Source organism: Vulpes lagopus, chromosome 8, assembly GCF_018345385.1.
Source record: "Vulpes lagopus strain Blue_001 chromosome 8, ASM1834538v1, whole genome shotgun sequence".
NCBI classification, from domain to species: domain Eukaryota; kingdom Metazoa; phylum Chordata; class Mammalia; order Carnivora; family Canidae; genus Vulpes; species Vulpes lagopus.
Window position 1 is genome coordinate 43,860,690 of NC_054831.1, and position 27,217 is coordinate 43,887,906.

At 36.4% G+C, this 27,217-nt stretch overlaps 1 protein-coding gene and 1 non-coding gene across 5 annotated transcripts in view; one reads left to right on the plus strand and one right to left on the minus strand.

The window, feature by feature from the left end:
- The window catches only part of PDS5B (PDS5 cohesin associated factor B), a 185,950-nt gene extending 180,444 nt beyond the window's left edge, over window positions 1-5,506 (plus strand). For all 4 annotated transcript variants that reach the window (XM_041766309.1, XM_041766312.1, XM_041766311.1 and 1 more), the window contains 2 exons: window positions 48-183; window positions 1,625-5,506. In XM_041766309.1, coding sequence (XP_041622243.1) covers window positions 48-183; window positions 1,625-1,660 — 172 coding nt within the window. In that variant the 3' untranslated portion in view covers window positions 1,661-5,506. The remainder of the gene's footprint in view (window positions 1-47; window positions 184-1,624) is intronic.
- Window positions 5,507-16,477: 10,971 nt separating this feature from the next.
- Window positions 16,478-16,584, minus strand: LOC121498387. The gene has a single exon (XR_005989765.1). It is a non-coding gene; the product is annotated as a small nucleolar RNA ACA64 (small nucleolar RNA).
- Window positions 16,585-27,217: the final 10,633 nt, after the last annotated feature.

The following is a 27,217-nucleotide window of genomic DNA, read 5'->3' on the forward strand; positions in this document are numbered from 1 at the left end:
TGTAAAGATCAGAATGTTCATTTTATTTTACATCTGTTTTACTCTAGCCGTGTAGGACGCTCCAAACAAGCAGCTACTAAAGAAAATGATTCAAGTGAAGAAGTAGATGTGTTTCAGGGTAGCTCTCCTGTCGATGATATTCCACAGGAAGAAACAGAGGAAGAGGAAGTTTCTACAGTAAATGTATGTGTTTATTATTAAAGTGCTATGTGTGATAGTACAGAATATAGAAATAGAGTTGGTAAATATTTGGTAAGAGATATGTAGCACTTGCTGTTACTTCTAAGTATTTGTTTGCTTTTCTCCATTAATTTGTGGTGGTATTTCATCTATCAGCTTGGATAATTAGGGAACATCCTTTATGGAATCCTGAGACTCTAACTAAGAACAACAGATGTAGCCTAGTGAAAGGGTAATTATCAAGCTGAAAGCTGAATCTAGAGAACAAGAAGTAGCTGTCTGATATTGATACTTCAGGAATTTAAATTATACCTTGATTTTTACAGCTCTGTTTTATGTTTAATAGACTGTGGTTTATGTTTCTTAACTTTTGTCATTGAGTTTCACAGTAGAAAGTAGAAGTTAACCATGTAGGATAAAAATCACACCTTTGAAATGTATAAAATGGATAACAAACATTCCTTTTACAAAAGTAGGAATGTGATTCTTCCTGAGATAATTTTTGTTTTTTTTTTTTAAGTAAAGAATGGCTTTGTCTGTTAACACAAGAAATATAGTTAACACATTTAAGTAGGGACTATTGATGCTACACTAATGGTGAGTCTTTGGATCAGCAGAGTTAGCCATCTTTGTTTGAGAAACCTCTGTTCTGAGATCTAGTCCCAGAGTTGATTCATGCCCCTCTGTGCTATTTAACATAATCACTTCTGTCTGCATCAGGATTCATTTATGTAAAAGGGTTAAGACCACAGAAAAATATGTCAACTGTGTAGTCTCCAATTTGTTGTTGGGTTTGTTTCTTAAAGCGTTTTTTTTTTTTTTTAATTGTTTTAAATGTAGAAATAAGACTAAAGAGTTCATAGTGATTAATGTCTTCATCCAAAAAACTGCACCATAAATTAATTGAATTAATAAAATCCTGTTTTGTTTCTAGTCCTCTTAATAGAGGTCTTTTTTGAACTGAAGTTTTATGCTTTTATTAGTACTTGCCAGTAAATTGTAATATGTCTGAATTTAAAGATTATTTCCATGTATTTGATAATTGCTAGGATCCACATTCAATTATTGTTTTCCCAGAATGGTAACTGTAAGCCTAAAGTTCATAAGGATCAAATGTTTTCTTTTATCACAAAAACATTAAGTGAAAAGATACTTGGAATTGTTTTTTTTTTTTTTTTTCTTGCTGTTGACATTGATTTCTGTTCGTTTTTCTTTAAAATTATAAAATAGAAAAGTAAAAGTTTTCTCTTTTGCTATTGTGGGAAGGGCTGTCTGTGGACATTCAGATAGTATATAAGGTCTAAATACGTGATGGTGAGGCAGAAAGGTTTCCAGTGAAGAAAAGCAAAGAAAATCAGGAACAACTAAGAATAATGATTGGTTAAAAAATAATCACTGCTATGTCTAATATTTTAATTAAGCATCTGGTAATTTTTCTTTTAAGGTACGGCGGCGAAGTTCTAAAAGGGAAAGGCGATGAACAAATGTAATTAATAACTTTTTGTGTGAAAGCTTTGAGAAGAAGCATTTTTTGTCAAGCTTGAGGCTAAGGAAAGCCTTTGATGCACAAAGCGGGACTGCCAGAAAGTGGACAGTTGGAACTTCCTGTGATGACCTCATGTACTTGTGGTCACAGCGCTTTAGCCATACACTTGGTGATAACATTGACTATGGAGTCTTGTGGAAGTGTGATGTGCGATGGCTATGTAGACATAAACTAAAGAAGAAACCTGTAAATATATCTTTTCTTTTTCTTTCTTTTTCTTTTTTTTATTTTTTAATGTTTCTGACTTCTAAAGTGCTTGTATAGCTTTTATCTGCGGCTTTAAACTGACAGTACCCAACTGTTTATTGGATCTATTGATTTGGAAAGAGTTTGTTAGGATAGATCTTAAGCAGTAATCTGTCAGTGTTTGTATTTGTATTCTCTGCAATTTTACTGTGAAAAAAATTTTTTCAACAAATGGTGTCATTTTCTTGATGTCATTGTTTGTTGGAGAGTTAAATGGTCTCTTTCCCTTGTGTATTTTACCTAGTGTTTACTCCTAGGCACCCTTAATCTTCAGAGGTGCTAACTTGTCTGCCATTACACCTGAATGATGCCTCCGATGGGAGGGCACCATGCGAATTGTGAAATAGTCCTGAAGTTTGATTATTTTACACCTCAGTATTGGTCTCAGAATTTTCTGGCCTTTCATGGCAATGAAAATTTTAAGAAAAGAGAGATTTAAAATATTTTAATTTTAAAGAGTGTGTTATAAAATAATGTACTGAATTCTTTATCCCATTTTATCATCATCCCTTTTCAGTTTTTATTAATCTACTGTATCAATAAAATTCTGTAATTTGAATTAGTTTTAATAGTCTAGAATGTTATTGTCTATAGATATTTCCTCTTGAACATTATGTTCAGAAAATGCAAATTATTACACTATAATATAAAATCTGATATATACACATAGAAAAGTTCCAGTTCTCCATAACAGTGTAAAGTTAATCAGAAAGAAAAAATTTTATTGATGCAGTGTGTCTTTATAAAGCTGTTCTTGAAAGCAAGTGTTTTGTATTTTATAGTGAGTTGCATGTTTATGAAAAAGTGCTGAAAATGGGATGTGCTCTTTTCTGTAAATTCATATTTAGCATAGTATATGATAGATTGCCCCATAACATAGTTTTTCATCAAGAGTTTATTATTGTACTTTATTTTGGAGCCAAAAACTTGTTTTTTTTTGGTGGGGGGGGGAGGCAGGGTGGGAGTGATATACCCAACTATCTGAGCTACTGTAGATATCACAATCTTATAAATTTTGAATGAAATTCTACTTCGTCGAGATTTAGGGGAAGTAGAAATTTATTTGGATTTAGACCAGTTCTTTTTCTTTCCTTCATCATAATCTGCAAAATCTAGAAACAAATTGCTTAAGTCAGTATCATTTATACAGTTTTATAAACTGTATTTTGAACCAAACATAAAAGTTACTACTTAATGCTTGCCTAAATTCATTTTAATATTTCAGGTGCTGTTCTTTTGTTTTTTCACAGTTAACATCAGAAAAGAAAATCATATCCTAACTTATTAAATTTATCACATTGACTAATGGAGCATTTTCATATAATACACCATTATGTTTAAGGTATATTTCCAAAATTGGTTATAATAGATAGGGGATATAATAAAGAAACTGCTATTTTGGAAAAGGACATTTTACTATTTTCCAATGTATATCACAATTGATGTGATTATTTTTCTTTTAAAGATTTCTTCATGTTTATGAAATGGCCTTTTTTTTTAAAAAAAATGTTTTTGAATTGTGTCTTAATCTCTCAATATTTAACTATTCTTCATTTCCAACAGTACTGACACCAGTGATTATGGGAGGCTGCTGTATACAAGGCAGCTAATGTTGGACCAAGATACATTGGTTTTTAACCGTTTCATGAGCTCAGTTCTCCCAAACACGCTGTTTGTATCTCAGCAGTACAAAGGCATGTTTTTAAATCTATAAAATAAAGAATAAGGGATAGCTTTGTATTTTTGTCATTGACTAAATTGCACCGGAAATGTTTATGGAAGTATATCTTTAAGACCATTTTATAAAACATAATGAAAAAATGATTGTGGAGGATTTTTATTTGCATGATCATAGTTAACCAAATTTCATTGCACATTAATTCTGTACATCAGTTCACAAAAAATGTTCATTGTAGATTTTGTTTAATGCCAATAAGTCTGTGGTTTTTTACAACTTGTCTGTTCACTTTTTGGGAGGATTCTGATGTAAATTTTCCATTTTTCTGTAGAAAAATAGGTGCAATAATGATCAAAGTTTTGATGTCCTGCATCTTCATTTTAGGGAATTATTTTATTATTATGTTTAAACTTAACACTTCATGTGCTAACATTTGGAGAGCCACATACTATAACTAAAGTAAAATTAAGTATGTATACAACAGTAATTGCTAACAATGGTTAGCAAACTCTTCAGTGATAATGGTCATTTTGAAAATATGTGCTGTATAAAATTAAGAAAATATTTAACTCACTGTAACAAGTTCCATTATGAAAATCTTATGATTCTTCAGTGAGGTTATCTTGCTGTACTCTGTAGCAAGTTCATTTAATCTACATTATAAGATTTCTTGCTGCAGTGCAACAGGAAGCTTTTTTTCAGTGATCTCCACTGTATATGTAAATTACAAATGTGGCTGTAAAACTTGTTCCAGGTATTAAAGGTTAAATTACTTTCTGTATCTTCTTACAACTTGTAAGTTTGATTTTTAAGATTTCCTTTTGCCCACTTGAAGAATGGTCAGGAATTTAAGAATTTGTTTAACTTAGGCATATCTCCCCTACCACATAGTATTATGTCACCATAATGAACAATTGGTATTTAGATAGATAGCCAATTTCAGACATACTTTTGGATTTTCTGTGAAGTTGAATAAACATGAAAGCTAATATGTAATTGTATTATTTTATTTATGTGAATATATATATATATATATTTAAATATGTTTAAATGAAGAAAGGCACGTTTAGATCCTTTATTTTGGAGCCTTTGTTGCATGAAAAAAAAAAAAATTTCCCGGTAACATTCTTAGAAGCTTTTTGTTTAAACTTCTCATGTAAAATTTGGCTAACGGAGATTCCTAAGTATTATTTAAGTTAAAGGATTACATAACTGAAGAAAATACATGTATCCTATAAACTTTAAAAGTAAGCACTGAGAATATAAGTTGCTAGTGGTACTTTTATTCATTTGTTCAGCAAATATTTCTTGAGTGCTTACTATGTGTTACGCTAGTTACAGAGGATAAAATGTCATCTGGATAGAATAAGTCCCTTTCCTTGTGGATCTTACATCTCCACAAGGGGGGTAGGGAAATAAGGAAACAATAATTAAATATATAATGTCAGATTGTGAAAAGTGGTGAATAGAAAAGGAAAAGCAAGATAGAAATGATGGAGGAGAAGCAATTTTGTATACTTTGGAGCTATGTCTCAGCACATAAATTGTAGGGTTATTATGCCTTTATGATGAAGTTATACTTTTATAATTATAAAATGTCACTTCATATCTGTATAAATAATTCATGCCTACTTTGATATTAATACAGCCATACCAGTTTTGTTTGCATGACAAACTTTTCCTGTCCTTTTATTTTTTATATTTACCTATTTATATATATCCTTATGTTTAAAGTGTGTGTTAACATTTTGTACTTTGCACTTGTTCTTTTTATCTAGTCTTAGAATCTTTGTACTTTAGCATGTTTAGACTGTTTACTTTTGGTGTAATTACTAATATAGTAGGTTTTAAGTTTATCATCTTGCTATCTTTTTTGCCAAGTTTTTCTTTATTCCTTTACTTTCTCCTTTTCCTACCTTCTTTTGCCTCAGTAAAGTACTGTTGACCTTTGAGCAACATGGGGATTTAAAGTGCCAACCCCCACACAGTCGAAAATCCAGACAGAACTTTGGAGTTCCCCAAAACTTAATTACTGATAGTCTACTGTTGACCAGGAGCCCTACCAATAACATAGTTGATTAACACATTTTGTATGTTGTATATATTAGCTACTGTATTCATAAATAAAGTAAGCTAGAGAAGAGAAATTGTTATTCAAGAAAATCATAAAGAAAATACTTTTACAGTACTGTACTATATCAAAAAAAGAATCCAGATCAAACTCTTGTTGTTCAAGGGTCATCTGTACTTACTATTATTCGATCTCTTCTATTGACTTTTTAGTTATACTTGATTATATGATTTTTCTGTGGTTACCCTACAGATTATAGCATCTATGTTTGGCTTATTATATTAGTGCTTTTATGAACAATTCAAGAACTTTAAAATGATTCTGCTCTATTTGCTGCCTCCCTGCACTTTGTGCTATAGTTTTCATATATTTTGTGGTTATAAATCCCACAGTATCATTACTTTAAATAGTCAGTATTCTTTCTTATTTACATACATATTTTCTCATCTCCTTGCTGTTTTTTTTTTTTTTGATAGTTTTGTAGTATCATTTTAATTCCTTTCCATCAGCCTGAGGAACTTCTTTTAATATTGCTTATAGTACAGGTCTTGTGGCAGTTTTTCAAACAAATGTGGCAGCATTTGTTTGAAAGGTCTTTATCACACCTTTATTTTTGAAGAGTATTTTCTTTAGATTCAGAATTCAGGTTGGCGGTTTTGTTTATTAGGCAGTTTGAAACTTTGCATTCCATTTTCTTCTAGTTTTCATATTTTCTGTTGCAAGGCAATAAAAAACCTTTTTGCTCCTTGTAGGTCCTATTTTTTTTTTCCTGGCTTTTAGGATTTCCTTTTTATCTTTGTTTTCAGCAGTTTGACTATGGTAGGCCTACTTAGAATATTCATTTTATTTATCTTGCTTGAGGTTTATTGAACTCTGGAATCTGTGGATTGATGTATCAGTTTTTTAAAATTCTTGGTCATTATCCCTTCACATATTACTTCTACTCTATTATTGCTTCTCTCTGAAATTCCAATTATAAATATGTTGTACTGTTTGTGTCTACTCTTGTTTTCTCTCTGTGCTTCAGTTTGGATGTTTTCTATTGATGCATCTTCAGATTTGTACAGTCTTCCATTTAGCCCATCCAAATAATTAATTTCAAATGGTGGATATTTTTACTTTTAGAGTGTTCAGTTATTTGTATTTAATATATTTCTTTATTGAAAATCTCTTTACTCTTTTCCTTTTTTTTTTCTCTTCTTCTTAATCTTGCTGGCACTCCAACATCTGAATCATCATGGATCTTAATCTATTACCTGATTTTTCTTTCTTGATTAGTCACATTCTTCTTGCTCGTATTTCTTTTTTCCTGTATCTAGGGCTTGTAATTTTTTTCTTTTATGCAGGACAGTGTGTCTAAAAGAACTGATAGATTGAAGTTGATATGCTTCCCCCACCCTACCCCCTCCTGCCCAGGAAAAGATTTACCTTATTTTCTGTTAGGCATTAAAGGGATTGATCACCTCAGTCCACGGAGTTGATCTTGGGGTACAGCTTTAATTAGATTCAGTCCACTTGTTTCTAAAATCTTGAGAGTAAGACTTGTATTATGTATGACAGGCCTTTTTCTTTAGTACACCAAAACTACAGGAGATTACATTCTGCCATTCCATCCCAACCTCTCAGCAGGAAGGCCGTTTTATATAGGATAGTCAAAGAAGACTCTTTGAAAAGATGACATCTGAGCATGGACTTCCATTAAGTGAGAGATAAAGCACTGTGAACACCTGGGGAGAAAAGTATGACAAGCTGAAGAAAGAGTAAGTGCAAAAGTTCTTAGGGAAGAATGAATGTTGAGTGTATCAGTAATTTCAAGAAGGCCATGTTTTTTAAGTGAAAGTGGCCATGGGATAATGGTGTAGGAGGGAAAGTCAAGAGGTTGCTAAGAGCCAGATCATAACTGTATGTCTCTCACGATTTGTGTTTAGAGTTTGATGGGAATCCATTATAGGACTTTGAGTAAAAGAGTGGCAAGATGTGTGCTTTATGTTGCTGTTATTGTTAATTTAAAAAAAAAATGCAGTTGATCCATGAACAATGCGAGGTTAGAGGCACTGACGACACCTCCCCCCATGAAAGTTGAAAACTTGCATATGACTTTTTAGTTCCCCCAAATTTAACTATTGGCAGCCTATTGTTGACTGAAAGCCTTACTGATTATAGTCAACACTGTATTCTTACAATATAGTAAATAGAAAAAAAATATTATTAAGCAAGTCATAAAGAAGAAGAAATACATTTATTGTACTGAATGTATAGGGGGAAAATCCATGTATAAATGGACCTATACAGTTGAAACCTTTGTTGTTCAAGGGTCAACTGTTCTTTCAACCTAACATGTGCAAAAAACTGAATACATAACCTTTCCTTCCCAAATCTGGTCATCTTTGTATACCTGAAAATAGAACTAGCATTCAACTAATCAGAAATGTAAAAATTGCCCCTGACTTTTCTTCTCCTTACTCTTCATCTAGTCCTATTGAATTTTTCTCCTGATTGTCCCTAGAATTTTTTGGGGTTTCTTTTTGAGAGAGGGAGTGAGGCAGGGAGAGGCAGAAGGCTAGAGAGAGAATCTTAAGCAGGCTCCATGCCCAATGCGGTAGTGCCCAATGTGGGGCTCCATCTCAGAACCCTGAGATCATGACCTGAGCCAAAATCAAGACTCAGCATTCAGATGACTGAGCCACTGAGATGCCCCGCATTATTTTTAACCAATATAATCTCTTTTAAGTTCTTAATCATTTCTTTGCCTTCAAACTGATATACTTACTCTTGCCTGACCTCAAAATTCATTTTCACAGTGCAGCCAGATTAGTGAAATACAATGATCCCATCTACCCTGTAACAAGAGCAACAATAATAATATAAACCCTACAACCCTTTAACAATTTGCCATTGCCTTTAGGATAATATACCCCACATCTGCATCTTTGGTTACTCCTCTCTAGCCACTCTTTATCATCTATGCCAGCTACACTATTCATTCAGTCTCTTGCACTTAGTTGCCAGAGGTACAAGCTATTGGTGCATATAAAGCTCTATAAACATTCAAAAGATTAAGCATATGTATTATCTCTGCCCAGAGTACTCTTCCTTCTGCTATGTTTCCTACTCACACTACAAGTGAGAATTTTCCCTAAGGCAACTTTTCTCGATTTCCATGATCAGGGCAAACCTCACTGTTATGTGTCCCCCTTAGCTTACCTCTCCATAGCACTTACACAGTTGGCATTTGTATTATTTGGTTAATACCTGTTCTACTGCCTCCAGAATGCTCAACTATTTGAAGACAGTGATGATGTATGTTTTTGTTAACTAGTTAGTGTCTAGTACTCAGCACAGTTCCTAGTGCACAGAGTAAGTCTCAAAAAATGTTTGCTGAATATTAACTTTACATTAGTAAAATTCAGATAAATTACAACAAAATTTAAGATCAAAGAACCTGATAATTTATTGTGCCGGATACCTTATTAAAATCTTTTCACAGATTATCATCTCACATAGTCCTCACCATAGCTCTATGTGTTAGTTGATGGTATGTATTCCTTTAACATGTGAGGAAAATCAGAGATTATAGTTTACCCAAGATTTCTCCTCTCCAAAGCAGTGACTAAAGATTGTATCACATCTGTTTCACTCTAAAGCCATGCTCTTTCTATACTACCTCAAATATTAATCATCAAATCAACATTGAATAAATATTAATAAATTTTAAAGTAGTGATAACACAATTCTTCAATTCGATTGGGGTTTCCTAGTCAAGAAGATGAATGTAATATTGGCCATGTTTTACTGGATATTCTGCTACCTGTTTGCCTACATTGTCTCCCATTAGGAGAAACATGTATTATCAACATTTTACAAGTAAAGAAACCTAGACTTGTCCATAGGTCACAGAGTAGAACTATTCAGAGTTGATGGTCTTAACTCTTACACTATTTATTTGGAGTAGAATTCAAATAACTTATTTAAACCAAAATGGCTATTTATTGAAAGCGTATAAAATGCATTTGAGAGCGAGTGTGAGTAGAGGTGGAGGGAGGAGCAGAGAATCTTAAGCAGGCTCCATGCCCAGCACAGAGCCCAACGTGGGGCTCAATCTCACAACCCTGAGATCATGACCTGAGCCAAAATCAAGAGGCTTAACCAACTGAGCCACCCAGGTAGCCCCACAATTTACATTCACATTACAGCTAATGTGTTTAACTGGGTTCAGTATATAATCTGCATTATAGTTCGTGGATGCCTATAGTTTTGTATAAAATCTTGGGTGAAAAATTCCTGGAGAGCTAGTCATATTTCTAACACCTTACAGATGTGTGAATGGGGGTTGGGTGCATAGTAGATCTGTTCATTTGGGAACCCAGAGACCCATTTGGCTGAGATGGAGAACTTTGAGTTGTGGTTGGGTAGTGAGGAGATACTTTGGACAAGTAGTATGAGAAACATTGGGTAGGGCTTTGAATTCTAAAGCCAACGGAGGGAGCTACTGATGACTTTAGAGCTACTGATGACTTTTATTCTAAAAGAATAAAAATATGAAACTATGAAGACATTTAACATGACAGCTTTCAAAGAGTATATAATACATACAGTTAAGGAACTATAAACAGTGTCCAGTTCATTGTAATATAAGAAGATAAGCTTACTAGTTTGCTCTAAAGAGGCAATTACCTTGTCTGCAAGACTCAAACCGTTCATAATGGGAAATTGTTAGAACTGAGTTCTATAGTTCCATTATTCAAATAGGCAGAGAACATTCACTTTAATTAACAGTTAAATGTCTTTATCCATTTAAAAATGTACACAGGGACGTCCTAAATACTTTCCTATAGAAAGGAGGTAGAAACAACACAGACATTGAGAGCAAAATACGGAAATCACTCTTTAGTTCACTAAATCAAGATTTCAGTCTGTTGCACTTTGACTCATATATACCTATTATCTTTTTATGTAAGTGGGATCATACTATACCTTTCTACAACCTTCTATTTAACATTCTCATAAGGCTATCCACACGTAAGGGTTTATCCCACCCTTTTGACAACTGGGTAATACCCATTATATGGGTGTGCCATGATTTAATTAGTATTCTGTTGAGCATTTCGGTTATTTGCATTTTTCACTGTTAGAAACAATGCAGTAAATGATCATCTCTGTATATGTCTTTGTGCTAAGGTTCCAAGTTTCCTGTAAGAAATAAGTTCCTATGTAGAGAATTGTGATGCTCCTTTAAATGATTAATTCTGCTCAATTGCTTTCTGAAAAGTGTGCTTTTCAGCAATTAATGTGTGCAATTAATGCTTTTTAAGTTTTGTCAGTCCAGTGGTTACATAATTATTTTGTTTTCATTTTCGTTTCTCCAATTACAAATGAAACCACATTGTTGCAAAAGTTTTCATTTTGATTATTTCTGTTCTATGAATTGTTCACATTCTTTACCCATTTTCCTATTTAGCTTTTTTTTTCATCGTGATCTCTAGGTAAAAGGGAGATAGGGATGGGTAATGGACAAAAAGGTACTGTTGTTTTGGGTTCACAGACAGTAGTCCCCTCTTATCTGGGTTTCACTTTCTGCAGTTTCAGCTACCCACGGTCAACCGCAGTCTAGGAACAGGTGATCTTCATACTGTCAGACACTCAGTAGTAGCCTTGTGTTGTCACAGTGTCTGCCTCATTCACATCACTTCATCTCATCAAATAGGCATTTTATCATCTCACATCATCCTAACAAGAAGAGTGAATCCAGTTCAATATTTTGAGAGAGACCACATTCACATGATTTTTATTACAATACATTGTTACAATTGTTCATTAGTAGTTGTTAATCTCTTAAAATGCTTAATCTGTAAATTAAATTATACCATAGGTATGTATGCATTAGGGGGAAAGCATAGTGTATATCTAGGGTTCCATCCTATCCACATCAGGCATCCTCTGGGGGGGCTTAGATGTACCCCATTGTGGATACACAGGGACTGCTGTGTGTGCTAAAAGTGGGCTTACCATCTTTCTTATTCTCACATTATTCTCTTATTAAATATGTGGAGGATACCTTTAGTGGGTCACTTTAAGCTTTTTAAAATGGTATTTTCTGTCCTGTAATAGAAGTGTTTCCCCTTTGTAAGCTCAAATCTGTGGGTATTTTTCATTATGGGTTTTGTACTTACTACAAGATTTTGAAAATATTTCCCTGTTTTCTTCTAATATATAGTTGTTGGTTTTTTTTTTTACATCATTTAATCCATCTGGGGACTATTTTTGTATAATGTGTATGATTATGGTGTGACTTAATTTTTTCTTCAGTGCATAGGTTTGTTTTTTTTGTTTTTTTTTTTTTAGATTTTATTTATTTATTCATGAGAGACACAGAGAGAGAGAGGCAGAGACAGAGACACAGGCAGAGGGAGAAGCAGGCTCCATGCAGGGAGCCTGATGGTGGGACTCAATCCCTGGGACTCCAGGATCACACCCTGGGCCAAAGGCAGGCACTAAACCGCTGAGCCACCCAGGGATCCCCCATAGTTACTTTTCTTAATTTATTGTATAGTTTCTCCTCTCTCCTCGTTTGGGATGCCACAAGTAGCATGAACCAAGTCTCTTTATCTACCTGGGTCTCTTTGTCCATGCCTTTAGCTAACATCTATGTAATTACTTTACCTGTGTAACATGTTTTTATATTTGGTCTGAAAATTTCCCGTTTTCTTTCTAACATACCTTATTATTCCTGGCTGTTCTTGTTTTCTCTTACTCAAAATACCAACATCTTTACAATAATACTGAGGCTGCCCACTGAGATAGGTTTTAAACAGCCATCCCTTCAATACAATTTTATTATTTTCTTCATAAGAATCCGCTTTGCATCTTTTAAAAAAAATTCAAACTTTAATATCATTCAAACATTGTTGTTTTATTTTCTAACTGGTTATGCTTGCTGTGTTGCTTTCAGCCACTTTGCTGAAGTTCTATTGGTTTTAACAATTTGCAGTTAATTCTCTTGGATTTAGTAGATAACACTCGCTCCAAGTAGTTTTGTCAGTATTATTTCAAATCGTTCTAATACTTACATATCATGTTTTTCTGGTCTAATTGTGTTGATTGGCACCTCTAGAGCATTGTTAAATAGAAAGCATCCTGCCTTTTTCCAGTTTAAGAAAGTTTCTATTTCTGTTTAATTGGGGTTATTAAAAAATAAAATTTGGAGTGTGTGTTCAATTCCATGTTTGCATAACAGTTTGTTTTTTAAAAATATAATTATTAATGTAATAAATTATGTATACAATCATCCTTGCTTTGGTAGGATTAACCAGCTTGGCTTGGTCGTGCTACAAGTGTGCTAACATTTTACTTAATATCCTTATGTACATGTTGAGCAGCAAAGTTGGTGTATAATTTCCTTTTCTATGTTATCCTTATTTGAGTATTGGATAAGGGGTTTTGTTAGCCTTCTAGAATTAGAAAAGCTGACTGTATTTTTCTATGAAACAATTTATATAATGTAGAGTTATTTTTGATAGAGCTTACATTTAAAGTGTACATGGTGCCTTTTTAAGCTTTATTTTTAAAAGTTTCCAAGTTAAAACTATTTCAGACATCCAGGAAATAATACAGTAGACCCTCATGATCTCATTCTCCAAGTTTAAAAGATGTGAACACTTTATTTTTTTCAGTTTAAACTCTCCTTCCTCCCCCAATACATACACATGTTCTCTCTCTTCTCTCCCTGTGAGTGAGCAGCAAAATCTCTCAGGGATGTTTACCAATTGATGTCACAATGTTTCTTTTTTGTATTTTAAGAATAAACATTCCATAATTATGTCACAGATGCTGTGAAGTGATTGAATTTACATATGTCCCTTCATGGGAGGATATGCTCACTTTTGGTATATGTGCTATGCAAAAGCTACATCCTTCTTTTGCTTTTATTTAATAAGAAATAAGATATTAAAAGGTATGGCTAAAGCTTATAACCTTCTTTTTTACGAAGAGGTAACTATCTTGATATTAGTGTGTATCTTTCCCATCAATGTTTTCATCCTCATTTTATGCATATATATATATATTTTAAAAATACACAAGACTATTTCATGTATTTTTAAATATTCGAGGAAAGAAGTCCATCATATCTATAATTTTGAAACCTATTTTTCACCCAGTATATAGCCACATCGATACCTGTTGATCTTTCCATTTTTTCACAATATAATCTCTGAAATTGTATGCTTCTTAAATCAGTAATGTCTTAAAATTGGCAGCATTTCTTAATGACAAAATAATGATGTACCTTAAAATTGATGTCATCTAAGATTTGATTAAATCCTGTAGTTAATTCCTCTTAATTGCTTTTGTAAAGCATTCTATTATTTGAATTACCACAGTTAATCCATTATAAAAAAAATCATTATAAAACACAGTTATTTATCTTGTTGATAATCAAATATTTTGCACTTTCACTATTACAAACCAGTGCCAAAGTGAACAAACATCTTCCCTGTCTCATAAAAACAACCATTCTGCATAGAAATGCTGAATTCAATGAATACAGATACGCTATTTTTAGATATTGTCAAATTATGTTCCAAAGTAGCTGTATTACTTTGTATTCCCAGCAGAGATGCATAAGAGCTTTTGTTTTTCATTTTTAGACTTGTATCCACTTGAAATTAACTTTGTGTATGCTGTGAGGGGTTTTTTTTTTTTTTTTTACAAATGCATAGCCATTCACCTCAGCACTATTACTAAAGAGTTGATTCTTTCTCCTTTTACTGAAATGCCCTGTCACATACCAAGTGCCTTTATATAGTGACAGTGTATTAAAAACTGTATTTATCTTTAAAATATTTATGTTTTTAGGCTACCTTTTTTGTCCCATTAGTTTATGAATGTACTCCAATAACCAGTATATTTCCATATTACTAAGGCATCTCTCTTATTAATACTCTTTAAAATTCTCTTGGCTTTTGTCTTCTCACATGTCCACATGAATTTTAAAATCAGGTTGGTAAATTCTGGGAAAAGTCATTAGGATTTTTATTCAAGTTGCATTGAATTACAAAAATGTTTTTGGAGAGAATGACCATCATTTTGGTACTGAATCTTCCCATCCATAAATACAGTCAGGTGATTGATGTCTATCTATCTTTTCTATCTGTCAGTAAAGTTGTACTTAATAGGCACACAAATTGTATCTTTCCTTGAAATTGCTTTTTCTAACAGTTTGTTGCCGGTGGATAAGAACACTAGTTTAATCTACCTTTACTCCTTTACCCTGAGCCCTTTAGGGCCTAGTCCAAAACAAAGCTCTTTTAGGAGATGAAACTCTTACTATCTTTTTAGCCTCTTTATGGTTATTTATTTATTTTTTATTTTTTTATGGTTATTTAATACAATATTTAATACAAGTTTTTCACTTGTTCCTGAAGTGAAGTTGTAGTAACATATTTTCTTTGGAAATTGTGAATGTCTGGATTTTAAAATTTATTGGTAGAAGTTTTACACAGGCTACTTTATTTTATAAACTTGGCAGCAGCTCTATGTATTTGTTTTATTGACTCAATAATCTTTGGCATCTCTTATTTTTCCTCTGTCACTGGATTTCTTTGAAATTTTCTAAGAACCAGCTTTCAGTTTTGCTGATGGAGCATTTTTTGTTGTTGCTTGTTACCTTTGTAATTTCTACAATGATCTTCATTTCTTTCAACTATACTTGAATTTATTCTTTTCATCTCTTGGTTTTTATACTTTCTTCGTTTACCTTTAGTTTTTTTGTTTTCTAGTGTAGACATTTTTAAGTACTGCTTGATTATATTCCAAGGGATTTTTGTTTTGTTTTGTTTTTTGTAGTGCTCCCCTTATCATTCCATTCTAAACAGCTTATAATTTTAGTTGTGATGCTTAAGCTGGGTGTTTTTAAAATTTTCTCCCAGAGGACTTTTAAAAACTTCTGAACAGATAGGTTTGAAGGTGGGGAGGGGTGTTTTTATTTTGCTGTTGGTGATTAATTTTCATTTTAAATGTGGGCTAGGAACGTCATTTGTGTGCTTTTACTTCTTGGTCTGTGTTGAAAAATTTTTGTGTGTGTGTTTTAAGTGTCTGAAAAGGTTTGTCCACAGTATTTTAGGTACCAAATTCTGTATATGAATGTGTGTTTTAGATTGAGCTTGTTTATTGGATTATTTAAACTTTTATATCTTTTTTTTTTTCCACTGGCAAAAATAGGTTTATTTGGGAATAACACAATTGCAATTCAGGACATGCAAGCTATGGCAAAACCTTAAGCAAGCCCAGTAAACAAAGGAAAGGAATTTTATTTCGCGAATAAAGTCGGGAGGGATTTTTCTGAGCGAGAGTTCAGGGTGGCAGAGTTGCCCGAGGAAGTCGCAGATCCTTACCCGTCGGGGTCGGTAACTGAGGTTGAACCTCGGGGCTCCTCCTGGAGGCCGCCCTGCTTCACCTTCCCACCTGCGGTGGCTCGGCGGCCCCGCCCAAGTCCCCTCAAGCCCAAAGGTACCTGCTACCGTGGAAGCTGTGTGGTGTGGGACCTGGGCCGCTGGCCCGCGGGAACCCGTCTGGGGGAGCTGGGGGCGGCAGGAGGCCGCGGCCGGCTCCAGGCAGGGGAGGGCCAGCCGCGCGCACCCACCCGCGCACTCCGGCCAACTGCTCCAGGGGGCGTGCGGGGCAGGGGCCCCTCCCGCCACGGGCTCGGGAGTCCGAGGTTAGGGATCAGGGGCCAGAGCACCTGCGGCCGGGCGGCGGGCGCTGTCGGGGCGGGTTTCACCTCCCCACACGCACCGGGGGGCCGTGAGCTGAGGCCCCGGGGGCTCTGGGCGCCACGGGCAGGGCCGCAGGTGATTTTCAACCAACGCTGATAAACTTTTGTATTTATTGTCTGGCAGACCTATTGATTTTAGAGAGAGTTTTGTTGATGTCTTCCATAAATATTTTGAATATGTCCATTTTTCTTTGTAACAGTTTTTACTTAATATATGTTAAAGTTGTGATGTTAGTTCTATGACTGATATATAGTCTTGATGGATTGTACCATTAGAACAGCATAAAATGTTTTCCCCTTCAATACGTTGCTTGAATTCTGTTTGATCTTAATCTTACTACCTTTTTTTTTTTTTTTGCTACCCTTTTTATTAGTACTTGATACTCCTTTTTTTCAACTTTCCTGCATCATTTTGTCTTATATCTGATTTTGAAATAACGCATAGCTGTCTTTATTATTTCTTTTTTTCCTCCATTTTCTCTGGAGGAATGGAATTTCTGGAATTCTTTTTCAATCTCTTGAACTTTACAAATTGTCTTCCACATCTCAGCTTTTTCCTTGCAGTATTTATCTCTAGCATGTGTCTGGGGCTATGGTTCTCCCTAAAGATTTGTTTTTACTTTCTAGAATTTGTCAAATTGTCTACATTTCTTCTTCTTGCCTTATTGTGGATTGATCTGCAGTGTGTGTGTATGTGTGTGTTCTTATACTATCTGCTTTCATAAAATAATTTCATAAAATACTCAGTTTTCTGTCTGGATCCAGTGCAATCCCTTGATTTCAACACTTATGTTACATTCCTACTCATTTCTCTTTCTGTTTGGGAGACTAAAGTTTCATAAACTTGTGGTTAATCCATCATTTTTGAGCCTTCCTAAACCGCTTAAAATACAAAAAAAACCTTATCCTTAGCATGTCTGTGCTACAGTTACTTATCCATGAAAGTTGACAACACTTCAGTTTTTCAGAATTTCCACCCAGCCGAATTCAGAGCAACTCATTTTATGGAATTGTTATTGGAGGTCACCAGTGACACATCCAACCCTTTCTTTTCAGTTCCCTTTTTTATGATTTCTATATATCACTTGCTTTTCAACAGTGTTAGAGTAGGGGTTTTCTTCCTATCTTTCTGAATGTCATTTTTACTGACAGTTTTTCTTCCTTCACCCGCTCCTGAATTGGCATTGTACTTTAATGGGAGAACTGTCAGCATTTTGCCTTCTTTCTTAAGACAAGGTTTTACTGACTTACGCACAGTAGAAATGGTACTTTTAGTATTCACTGATGGAGAAAGTTTATACATATACATGGTCATAGCAGTTAAGTAGAGCCATATCATAAATATATTTAACTTGTACTGATTTTAGAATTTATTCCCTCGGGATCATGACCTGAGCCAAAGGCAGATGCTCAACTGAGCCACCCAGGTGCCCCCACCAATGTTTTCATAGTTACCTTAAAAGCAGCATTGTTTTAATACCCTGACATGTAAATATACATCCTTTTGTGTCTTTCATAGGTTTAAGACATTGATTCTCAAATTTAAGTGTGCGCTACTTTGGGTTATATACGTAAAACTATGGGAGACATGAGGATTTTCAAGGGTACTTTTGAAAATATACCTAAATTTATATGGCAGTTTTAGACTTGCCACACTCAATACATTTTTATTCTTCTCCACATGCATTTGAATATTGCTACCTATGTGGAAAGGACAGTTCTTGAAACTTTGTGTAAATGTTGATCCATTCATTCCTTGTTTTAACTCCAGATGTAAAGGAAAGCGTAGGGAAATAGCTAATAGAGCATCATGCTCCTGGCTCTGTAGATAAAACAGATGTGTGATCTTAGGCAAGTCATTTTACAGACTATGCTTCAGTTCTTACTTCTGGAAAATGGGGCTAACCAGCATCTGAGAAAGCCTCAAAGTGTAGTCAAATAAAATAGTGTTTAAAAAAAAAAAATCTGTAAATGATAAAGCCCTTGGTTATCAAGATTTCAGTTATCAGGATAATTACTCACTTTTGGACGAAAGAGTAATAGTTGGTTCTTAAGATACTTGTAACTGAAATAGCAAGATACATGGGGAACTGAGAGTTAATATATGTATTAGGGTGTATATTTTATGTTTACTGCTTTAGGGCAGAGGTAGGGGTATCCAAACTATGTTGCCATCCTCTTACAGTATCCGCCTTTGGAAGTTTCTTAAATCCCTGAACTCTGCTTCATTGCCCAAATCGTAGTTCATCTTGCCCACTGAATCTGTTGTGGCTTTTTCCAGGGTTTTGTTTTTGTTTTTGTTTTTTGTGCTAAAAGACACATCATAAAACTTGTCATCTTAACCATTTTTAACTGCACAGTTCAGTGGTATTAAATACATTTATAGTGCACAACCATCACCACCATCAATCTCCATAACTCTTCTTGCAAAAGTGAAACTATCCCCATGAAACAATAATTCCCCATTCCTCTCTCCCCCAGCACTAGGAACTACCATTCTCCTTTGTATGATGTAACTCCTCTAAGTACCTCATATAAGTGGAGTCATAAAATTTTTGTCTTTTGTGACTAACTTAGTATAATGTCTTCAATATTTGTCCATGTTGTTTTGTTTTTTTATTTATGATAGTCACAGAGAGAGAGAGAGAGAGAGAGAGAGGCAGAGACACAGGCGGAGGGAGAAGCAGGCTCCATGCACCGGGAGCCTGATGTGGGATTCGATCCCCGGTCTCCAGGATCGCGCCCTGGGCCAAAGGCCGGCGCCAAACCGCTGCACCACCCAGGGATCCCCCAATATTTGTCCATGTTGTAGCATGTGTCAGACTTTCCTTTTTTTCCCTTAAGGCTGAATGACGCTCCACTGTATGTATGTGTGTATGTTCCACATTTTACTTGTCCATCTGTCAGTGGACACTTGGGTTGCCTTTACGTTTTATTATTGTGACTAATGCTTCTGAACATGGATGTTGTAAATATCTATTTGAGACTCTGCTTTCCATTCTTTTGGGTATATACCCCAAAGTGAAATTGCTGGATCAGGAGGTAATGCTATTTTAAAATTTTTGAGGAACCTTCATATTGTTTTCCACAGTGGCTGTGCCATTCCACATTCCTACCAACAGTACAAAAGAGTTCCAATTTCTCCACGCTACCATCCTGTTTTGATTCTTACTTATTGTATCTTGGTCTGTAATCCTATCCAAACCTGAATCTAAGACTAAGCCCTATCCCTTCTTGCTTTACCTTCTGCTTATGACCTGTTAAACTTTAGCTTACCCTTTTAAGTGGTCCAACTTGATTAACACTGTAGAAATGCCACTGTTTTTCTGAGTACCTAAGATATGACCTTGATGGATTCTTACCCCACCTTTTAAAACCAGGAGACTCTTCTTTCTATGCCGCTGCAACTGTTGAAAACAAAAGGATTGAAATAAATAGAAATTTCATATTCAGTCAGGTAAAGAAATAGCCATAAATGTATACCACAGATTATGAAGAGTATCTGTCAAATATTTTTAGACTAAAGGTGAATTCCAAGAGCATCATGAAAGAAGGGCTCAAGAAAGAATGCTCTAAAATAGTTACCTCTCTGCAGAGTCCATTTTAAAAACCCTGTGGCAGGAGAGGCAAGATGATCCTGAGGCTTGGTTAGACCCATGACAAGTACTGGAAATGAGAAATTTCATGGAATCACTACCCTTTCTGCATTTCAGCCTCCAGATGGAGAGAGAATTGATCTGAAAGTGAGAAATGGCCAAGGGGAAGCACAGCTGCACAACCCCTTGCAGTTGGTGACTGAATTCAGCCTAGAGAAACACCAGCTGGATCTCCAGAAACTCCATGACAAAGGCTTTACTGTGAGCCATTCTGATCTCTTGCTCTGCAGGAGATGATGCAAAAACTGAGTGTGGATGTACTCCCCTCCCCCACCCACCCCTTGGTAAGAGTGTATTCTGAAATCCAAATTAAAGCTGTCAGCTGCTCAGATAACCAATTTCCCTTACCATGTCCTGTATATTGTAAATAGAGGGCCTGGATAGAATTGCCATCATCGGAAGGTGACTAATGGGTAAAAAAGAACCAGCAAAACTGGATAGTCCCCACAACCCAACTGCACCCTTCCTACCCCCATATCCACCCCCTCCAAAGGAACAGAATAAGCAAAAGCCAGTCAAGAATATGTCAAAAGAATATTCAAGGAAAGCAGATGTCAGACATTCTTCATACTCAATGAAATGAAAGAACTCTGAAAAAGAGCCCAAAGAAGTGATGAGATTGTGGACATAAAAACCAGCCTGCAAATAGTTATAGATAAAAGTATGTCAGGGATCAAATATGGCAAATCTAATAGATACATGTTAAATCCTCTGTCCTTGAAATAGAATATACCTTTTCAAGCAACCCTGGATCTGTACATTCTGTAAATGTACAGAAATTAGCTATCATGCCACAAAGAATCTCAAATTCCAAAATTAAAAGTTAATTAAAACCAAAGAAGTTTCTAATAACTTGGAGGGTTTTTTGTTTTTTGATAGGTCAAGGGGAAAAAAAGAGGTAAATATCTAGAAAGTAACTATAATAAAAATACCACAAATCAGAGGCCATTTATGTATACCTTATGGTTGAGAATATGAACTTCACAGCCAGAACCTGATTGGTTTTTGTTTCCACTTTTATTATTAGATGTACCTTCATCACTGCATTCTATTTGCCTGTGACCTGTGTCCCTTCTAGTCTTAAGTGTGGCCTCACTGCAGCACAGATAGGACATCACCCAGGCCCCACTCCAGACCTCTTGCTTCAACCCAACAACCCGGGGCAATTGGAATCCATGTTAACATTTGAGAAGCATTGGTCTATACTCTCTCTTTGTAAATATCCCTCCTGTTTAGGTTCCAGCCTTGGAGCTATCTGCCCTACTCAGTCTTTGCTGAGCCTACAGTGATTGTTCACCTCACCCTGAATACCTGTAACATGGTCTCAAACCAACATTAACTTTCTGGAGTGCCTGATGTGACCTGGTCACTAGAGGAAGCACTTGTACATATGTGCCACCTAATTTATTCCTCAGAACAATTCTATGAGGTATTGTTACCCCCATCTCGTAGATAAACGAACCAAGATGGAGAGTAACACTATGGTCAAAGAGCTGGTGTCAGCAACAGCATTTGAACTGCGATCTTTATGCTCCATATATCTTTATAGTAATAAGACTGACTAACCAGACACACTAGGTTATTTAAATCCAAGTGAATACTTCAGTGTATTAACTGTGGTGACATATCATTATTGTTTTGTAAAGTACTGTAGAGGAAATTAACAATTTCAGTTATGCTGATTACTTTATAGATAAACCGCGCATAGCCTGTGCCGCTTCTCTGATACTTGATGTTTTCACTTTTTATTTTATTTATTTATTTTTTTAAAATTTTTATTTATTTATGATAGTCACAGAGAGAGAGAGAGAGAGAGAGAGGCAGAGACACAAGCAGAGGGAGAAGCAGGCTCCATGCACCGGGAGCCTGATGTGGGATTCGATCCCGGGTCTCCAGGATCGCGCCCTGGGCCAAAGGCAGGCGCCAAACCGCTGCGCCACCCAGGGATCCCTGTTTTCACTTTTTAAAGATTGGACACCTTATCTACGTAATGTTTATAAAGCTTCTATAAAACAAACTTTTTAAGTTTTAAAATACCTACTACTTAAAAATGCCTCGGTGCTTTATACACACTAAACACACAATAAATATGTATTGAACTCTTGATTCTCACATTCCTTATGTAAAAGTAATTGTGTCCTTGTCATCCCTAACTGGATCCCTAGTAGCATACCCCAAGCTGAATTGCTGATCTTTCCACCACATCCTTCTCTAAGCCTGCTCCAGGTTGAGCTCTACCTTTGTCAGTACCAATTTTATGCTTCTAGTTATTCAGGCCCAAGCCCTAGTCACCTTTGACTCTCTGATTCTCTCTCACATCCCTTCCAATCTGCCAGGAAACCCTGTTGACTTATAATATATCCAGAATTTAAATACTTCCACTGCTATCCTGTCTAAGCCGCAATTATATCGTACCCCATGTATTAAGTGTGCCAGAACTGCTATGACAAAGCTGATTAAACACAACTTAGCAGGACTGTTTCCTTCTGAGGGTTATGAAGGAAGGTTTTGTTCCAGGCCTTGCTCTCTTGCTTATGGATGGCCGTGTTCTCCATGTGTCTCTGCACATCGTCTTCCCTGCATGTATGTCTCCATGCCCACTAATTTCCACTAATTAATAAAATAATTTCTTTTATTAAAGTGCCAGTCATATTGGATCAAGGCCCACCCTACTAACTTCACCATAATTTAAGTACTTGGAAAGACCCTATTCTGAGATCTGGGGATTGTGACTACAATGTATTGGAGTGGGGCACACAATTCAACACATAACACCTGGATTCTTGTGGAAGGTCCTTCCCTGGTTCTCTACTTCTCCTCTTGTCCCCTAGAGTCCATTCTCCACACAGTAGCCAGAATTATCTTTTTTAAATGAAAATGAAATCATATTTCTCCTTTTCCTTAAGATCCTTAATGCATCATCATTGGAGTGAAAGCCAAGGTCCTTACCATGGCCTATGTGCAAGGCCCTGTGATGTGCCTCCCACTGCATCTCTGCTTTCATCTCCCTCTGCTCTCTCTGTTCTCACACACTCTGCTTCAAGCCCCAGGGGCTTCCTCACAGTTCTTGCCATGCCAGACAAATTTCCATATTATACTGTTTGTATATAGTATTTCCTCTGCCTAGAATATTCTTCTTCCAGATGTTGGCATGTCTTGTCCTCATCTCCTTTAAGTATTCAAATATTTCTGACTCAATGAGGCCTTCCTTGAATTCCTTATGTAAAATTGCATCTCCCACCCCAGCATTCCTTATGGCCCTTTTACACTTTATTTTTCTCTACCACAGTCATCACTTTCTGGTATACTAGCTTAATAGTACAGTTTTATATTTTGTTTATTGTCTGTCCTCCATTTGGATATGGCTCGGTGAGATTTGTCCTCTGTTGCAATATCTACTTTCTGGTAGTCAATACATATGTACACTATGAATGAAAGACTTCCCATTTTATAAGTGTTGAAACCAAAGAACAGAGAAGTTATGGACGTTTCAAGGTTGCACGGTGAGTTGGTAGAGCTTGAATTAGAACCCAAGCAGCCTCCTGGTTCGAAGCTCTTTGTACCATAACCAGACCATAAATATTTTTTTTTGTCATAATGATATCACTATATATGCTAATTAAAGCTTAAAATACAGGTTTAATTTTCATCTTAAAGCCTGTCTTCTCAGCAAAGTTATTTCTATCTTAATAGCCAAGTTAGATCATTGCATTGTCAGTCTAATTGGTCCAACCTAACCTGTAGAGCAAGTACCATTAGCTCAGTCCCCAAACACAAACTCTCTCAACTGCCTCGGTGGCTGCATCTGGACTATTGATACCAGTATTAATTTATATTAAGGTAATTTTAATTTTTATCAGGTGATATATAGATATGGTTGGAAAAGTCAAATACTGTGGAAAGGCTTATGACAAAATATCCCAAACTCTCAGGATAATATATCTTTTTTTTTTTCAAGATTTATTTATTTATTTATTAGAGAGACAAGCAGAGGGAGAAGCAGACCCCATGCAGGGAACCCGACATGGGACTCAATCCCAGGTCTCCAGGATCACGCCCTGGGCTGAAGGCGGCACTAAGCCATGGGGGCTGCCCAGGATAATACATCTCCTGAATACCACCTACTTTCACTCCCCTGTACTCTCTCCAAGGCTTGTGTCTTTCTGTGTAGTGCTCATTCTGTGACTTTTCCTTCTCTTGGGTGAGATCTATTTCCTAGCTCTCGGGTCTTCTTTTTGGATTATTTCCTTATTTTGCCACAACTCATCTATCAGTAAATTCTTAAGAAGGGGTTATGGAAAGTAAACTTGGTGAATACTTGCATTTCTGAAAATATATTTGTTCTTCATTCACACTTGATTGTTACTTGTCCACAATGCCAACCCCCATGGCAATTTTAAGCGAAGCAGACAGAGGAAAAGGATACATAACTGGTGTCTATCTGCCGTAATGAGGGAGTTAGAAACTGGTGTATTTGCCTCTTTTGGTTTCTGGCTCCTCCTTCCTTGCCTGATCCCTGATCCCTAGCTTCATTTTTCCTGTGAGCTCCTCTACACCCTTTGGAAATGTTGACCTTCCTGACCCCTGACCCCAGGCTCCATTCCCAAGTGAGCGACAGCCTTCTTCCCCTTGGCTTTCTGTTTTGTCCCTCACTGCTCCCCTCAGCTCACGTCATCGACACTTTGATTAATTTGTCCACAGACCTTATGAAGGAGAAATCATGCTTGCAATTACAGTAATCTAATCCACAAGACAAGTACAACATAGGCCATGAATCCCTCTTTGCTTGTAAAGCTTTGTATTTCTCCTTCCCCCTACTCCAGCCTACATTTCTGCAAACAAACAAAAAATCCCTAAAGCAAGAATATTCAAACACAGAAAGCAAATAATTTAAAAGAAAATAGTTCGCATTTGAAGAGGTTTGTTTTTTGGCAGAGGATTATTTCAAATATGGAGCTTCCTTTGCTGATTGACATGTTTAGAGACCAGTGAATAAGAGGCAGTGCTATTTAGAGTTTAGGGATATGAAGTCTGAATGAAAGACCTCCCAAACATGGTATTCCAGGGAGTGGGAACATGCGGTTTGGGCATGGATCAGAAAAGGTGTCAGGGATGTTATATACAAGAGAAGACACAAAATAGCTGAATGTGAGAGGGAAAGAGGATTTCTTGGGAGAAAAGCTGGGTTGTGACCACCCATCCCTCCCCTCTTCCCCCAAACACACAAGTAGTACAGGGCTTGCTAGGCCACTGGAGCTGGTGTTGGCCTGGGGCCCAAGGCAGTGGGAGGGAAGCTGCACCTAGCATGCCTGAGAAGTGATGCCCTCCTTGCTGTGGGCCTGTCTGCTCCACAGCACGCAATCCTGGACACCAGATATGGAACCTGGTTAAGGGAATAACTTGAGGGTCATTTAAAAGAGCTCTTGTCTGAGAAAGTGGCCTGCTGGAGTCAGGATCGCTCAGCAGTAAGATTTGTGGGGGTCTCCAAGGGCCAGTGTTGAGGAGGGGAGGCACCCTGAAGTAGGGAAGTTCAGCAGGGGTCTGACAAACCCACTCAAGTTTCCAGGAAGGAATGAGTCTGTTAGAAGCATCTGCCCAGCCTAGAGACCTTGCCTACCATGTGTCATAAGTAAGAACCTTCTTTCCCCAGTCTCTGTGTGCTCCTTATCCACAGCTTCAGGATTCACCATAGAGCCATCAGTCTTCAGGCAGTGGAAGCAGTGGGAAGGAAATAAGAAACTGAATACATGCCTTCCTTAAACCCAGGCCCCCACCTATGACCAGCCCTAGCTTAGTGGGGAAGGCATGGGAGGTGACTGAAGTGTTAATTGATATATTGGGCCAAGCATTCCAGGTTGGAGTATGAGATGTATGACTTAAAGTCACCACAGCATTTCATCTATTTAGCAGTGATCACAAAGGCCATAGGCTTGCCCTCATTTTCATCCAGAGGCAAGGGCAGTACCCATTGTCAAAGTCATAAGGTAGAGTAGGAGACAAAACAATAACATAAAATTGCATTTTGAATGCACCTCACTAATGATAGATTAATGTGTCAGTAATAAGCACTTTGGGAAGATTATTCTATGCCTATACCCAGAGTACTCGATTTTTTCCTCCACTGTGGTTCTTAGTAAAAACAAAGCAGGAAAGAAGCAGAGAGAAGGGCCAATCCAATGGTCTGTGTAGTGGCAGGCTGGCCAGAGGGGGAAGGGGGAATCAGAGATGGCAGGCAAGTCAGAGGTTACATGGGTTACAAAGAAAAGGTTCTTTAGTGTTTGTGGAAAGGTTTATGATACATAAACTATTATTGCAGTAGTTTGTTTTAAATTTAATTAATGGATTTTAAATGGCTTATATTTCCAGTTAGAAACCAAGAGAAAATAATGTAGAATTTTAAACAGCCTAAATAGAACAAGGAGAAGAACTGAGTAAGTCAGAATTTATTCATATGATAGAATAATATGCAGTCATTAAAAATCACATTTTCAAAGAATATCTGATAATGTGAAAAAAGTCCCTGATACAGACCTGCCTTGGTGGCTCAGTCGGTTAAGCATCTGACTCTTAGTTTCAGCTCTGGTTGATTTCAGAGTCATGAGTTGTGAGATCAAGCCCCAAGTTGTGCTCTGCACTGTGCACGGAGCCTGCTTGAGATTCTCTTTCTGCCTCTCCCTCTGCCCACCCACCCCCCCCGACATATACACTCTAAGAAAAAAAAAGTCCCTGATACATTATATTGAAATACTTAAAATTGCTGTTTCTGTGCTCCAAAAAAGGTTGGATATTATTTTAATATGGTTTAATCTAGAAACAAATGGGAAAAATTGTAGAATACAAACTGTTTATACAGTGTGATCCCAATTTGAAGGGAAAGAAGCTGAATAGAAACACTGAAAGCATTCTGGTTGCCTAGTACTTTATTATAGTGTCTTAGACCCTCCTAGAAACCCTACAGGATCGCTATTGTTATTGTCTGCATTTTACAGTCTCAGGGGTTCTGTGTAAAAAATATGAGAGATTTACAGCCTGGTTCTAACAAACCCTGGCGTCGGCACCCTGGAATGTG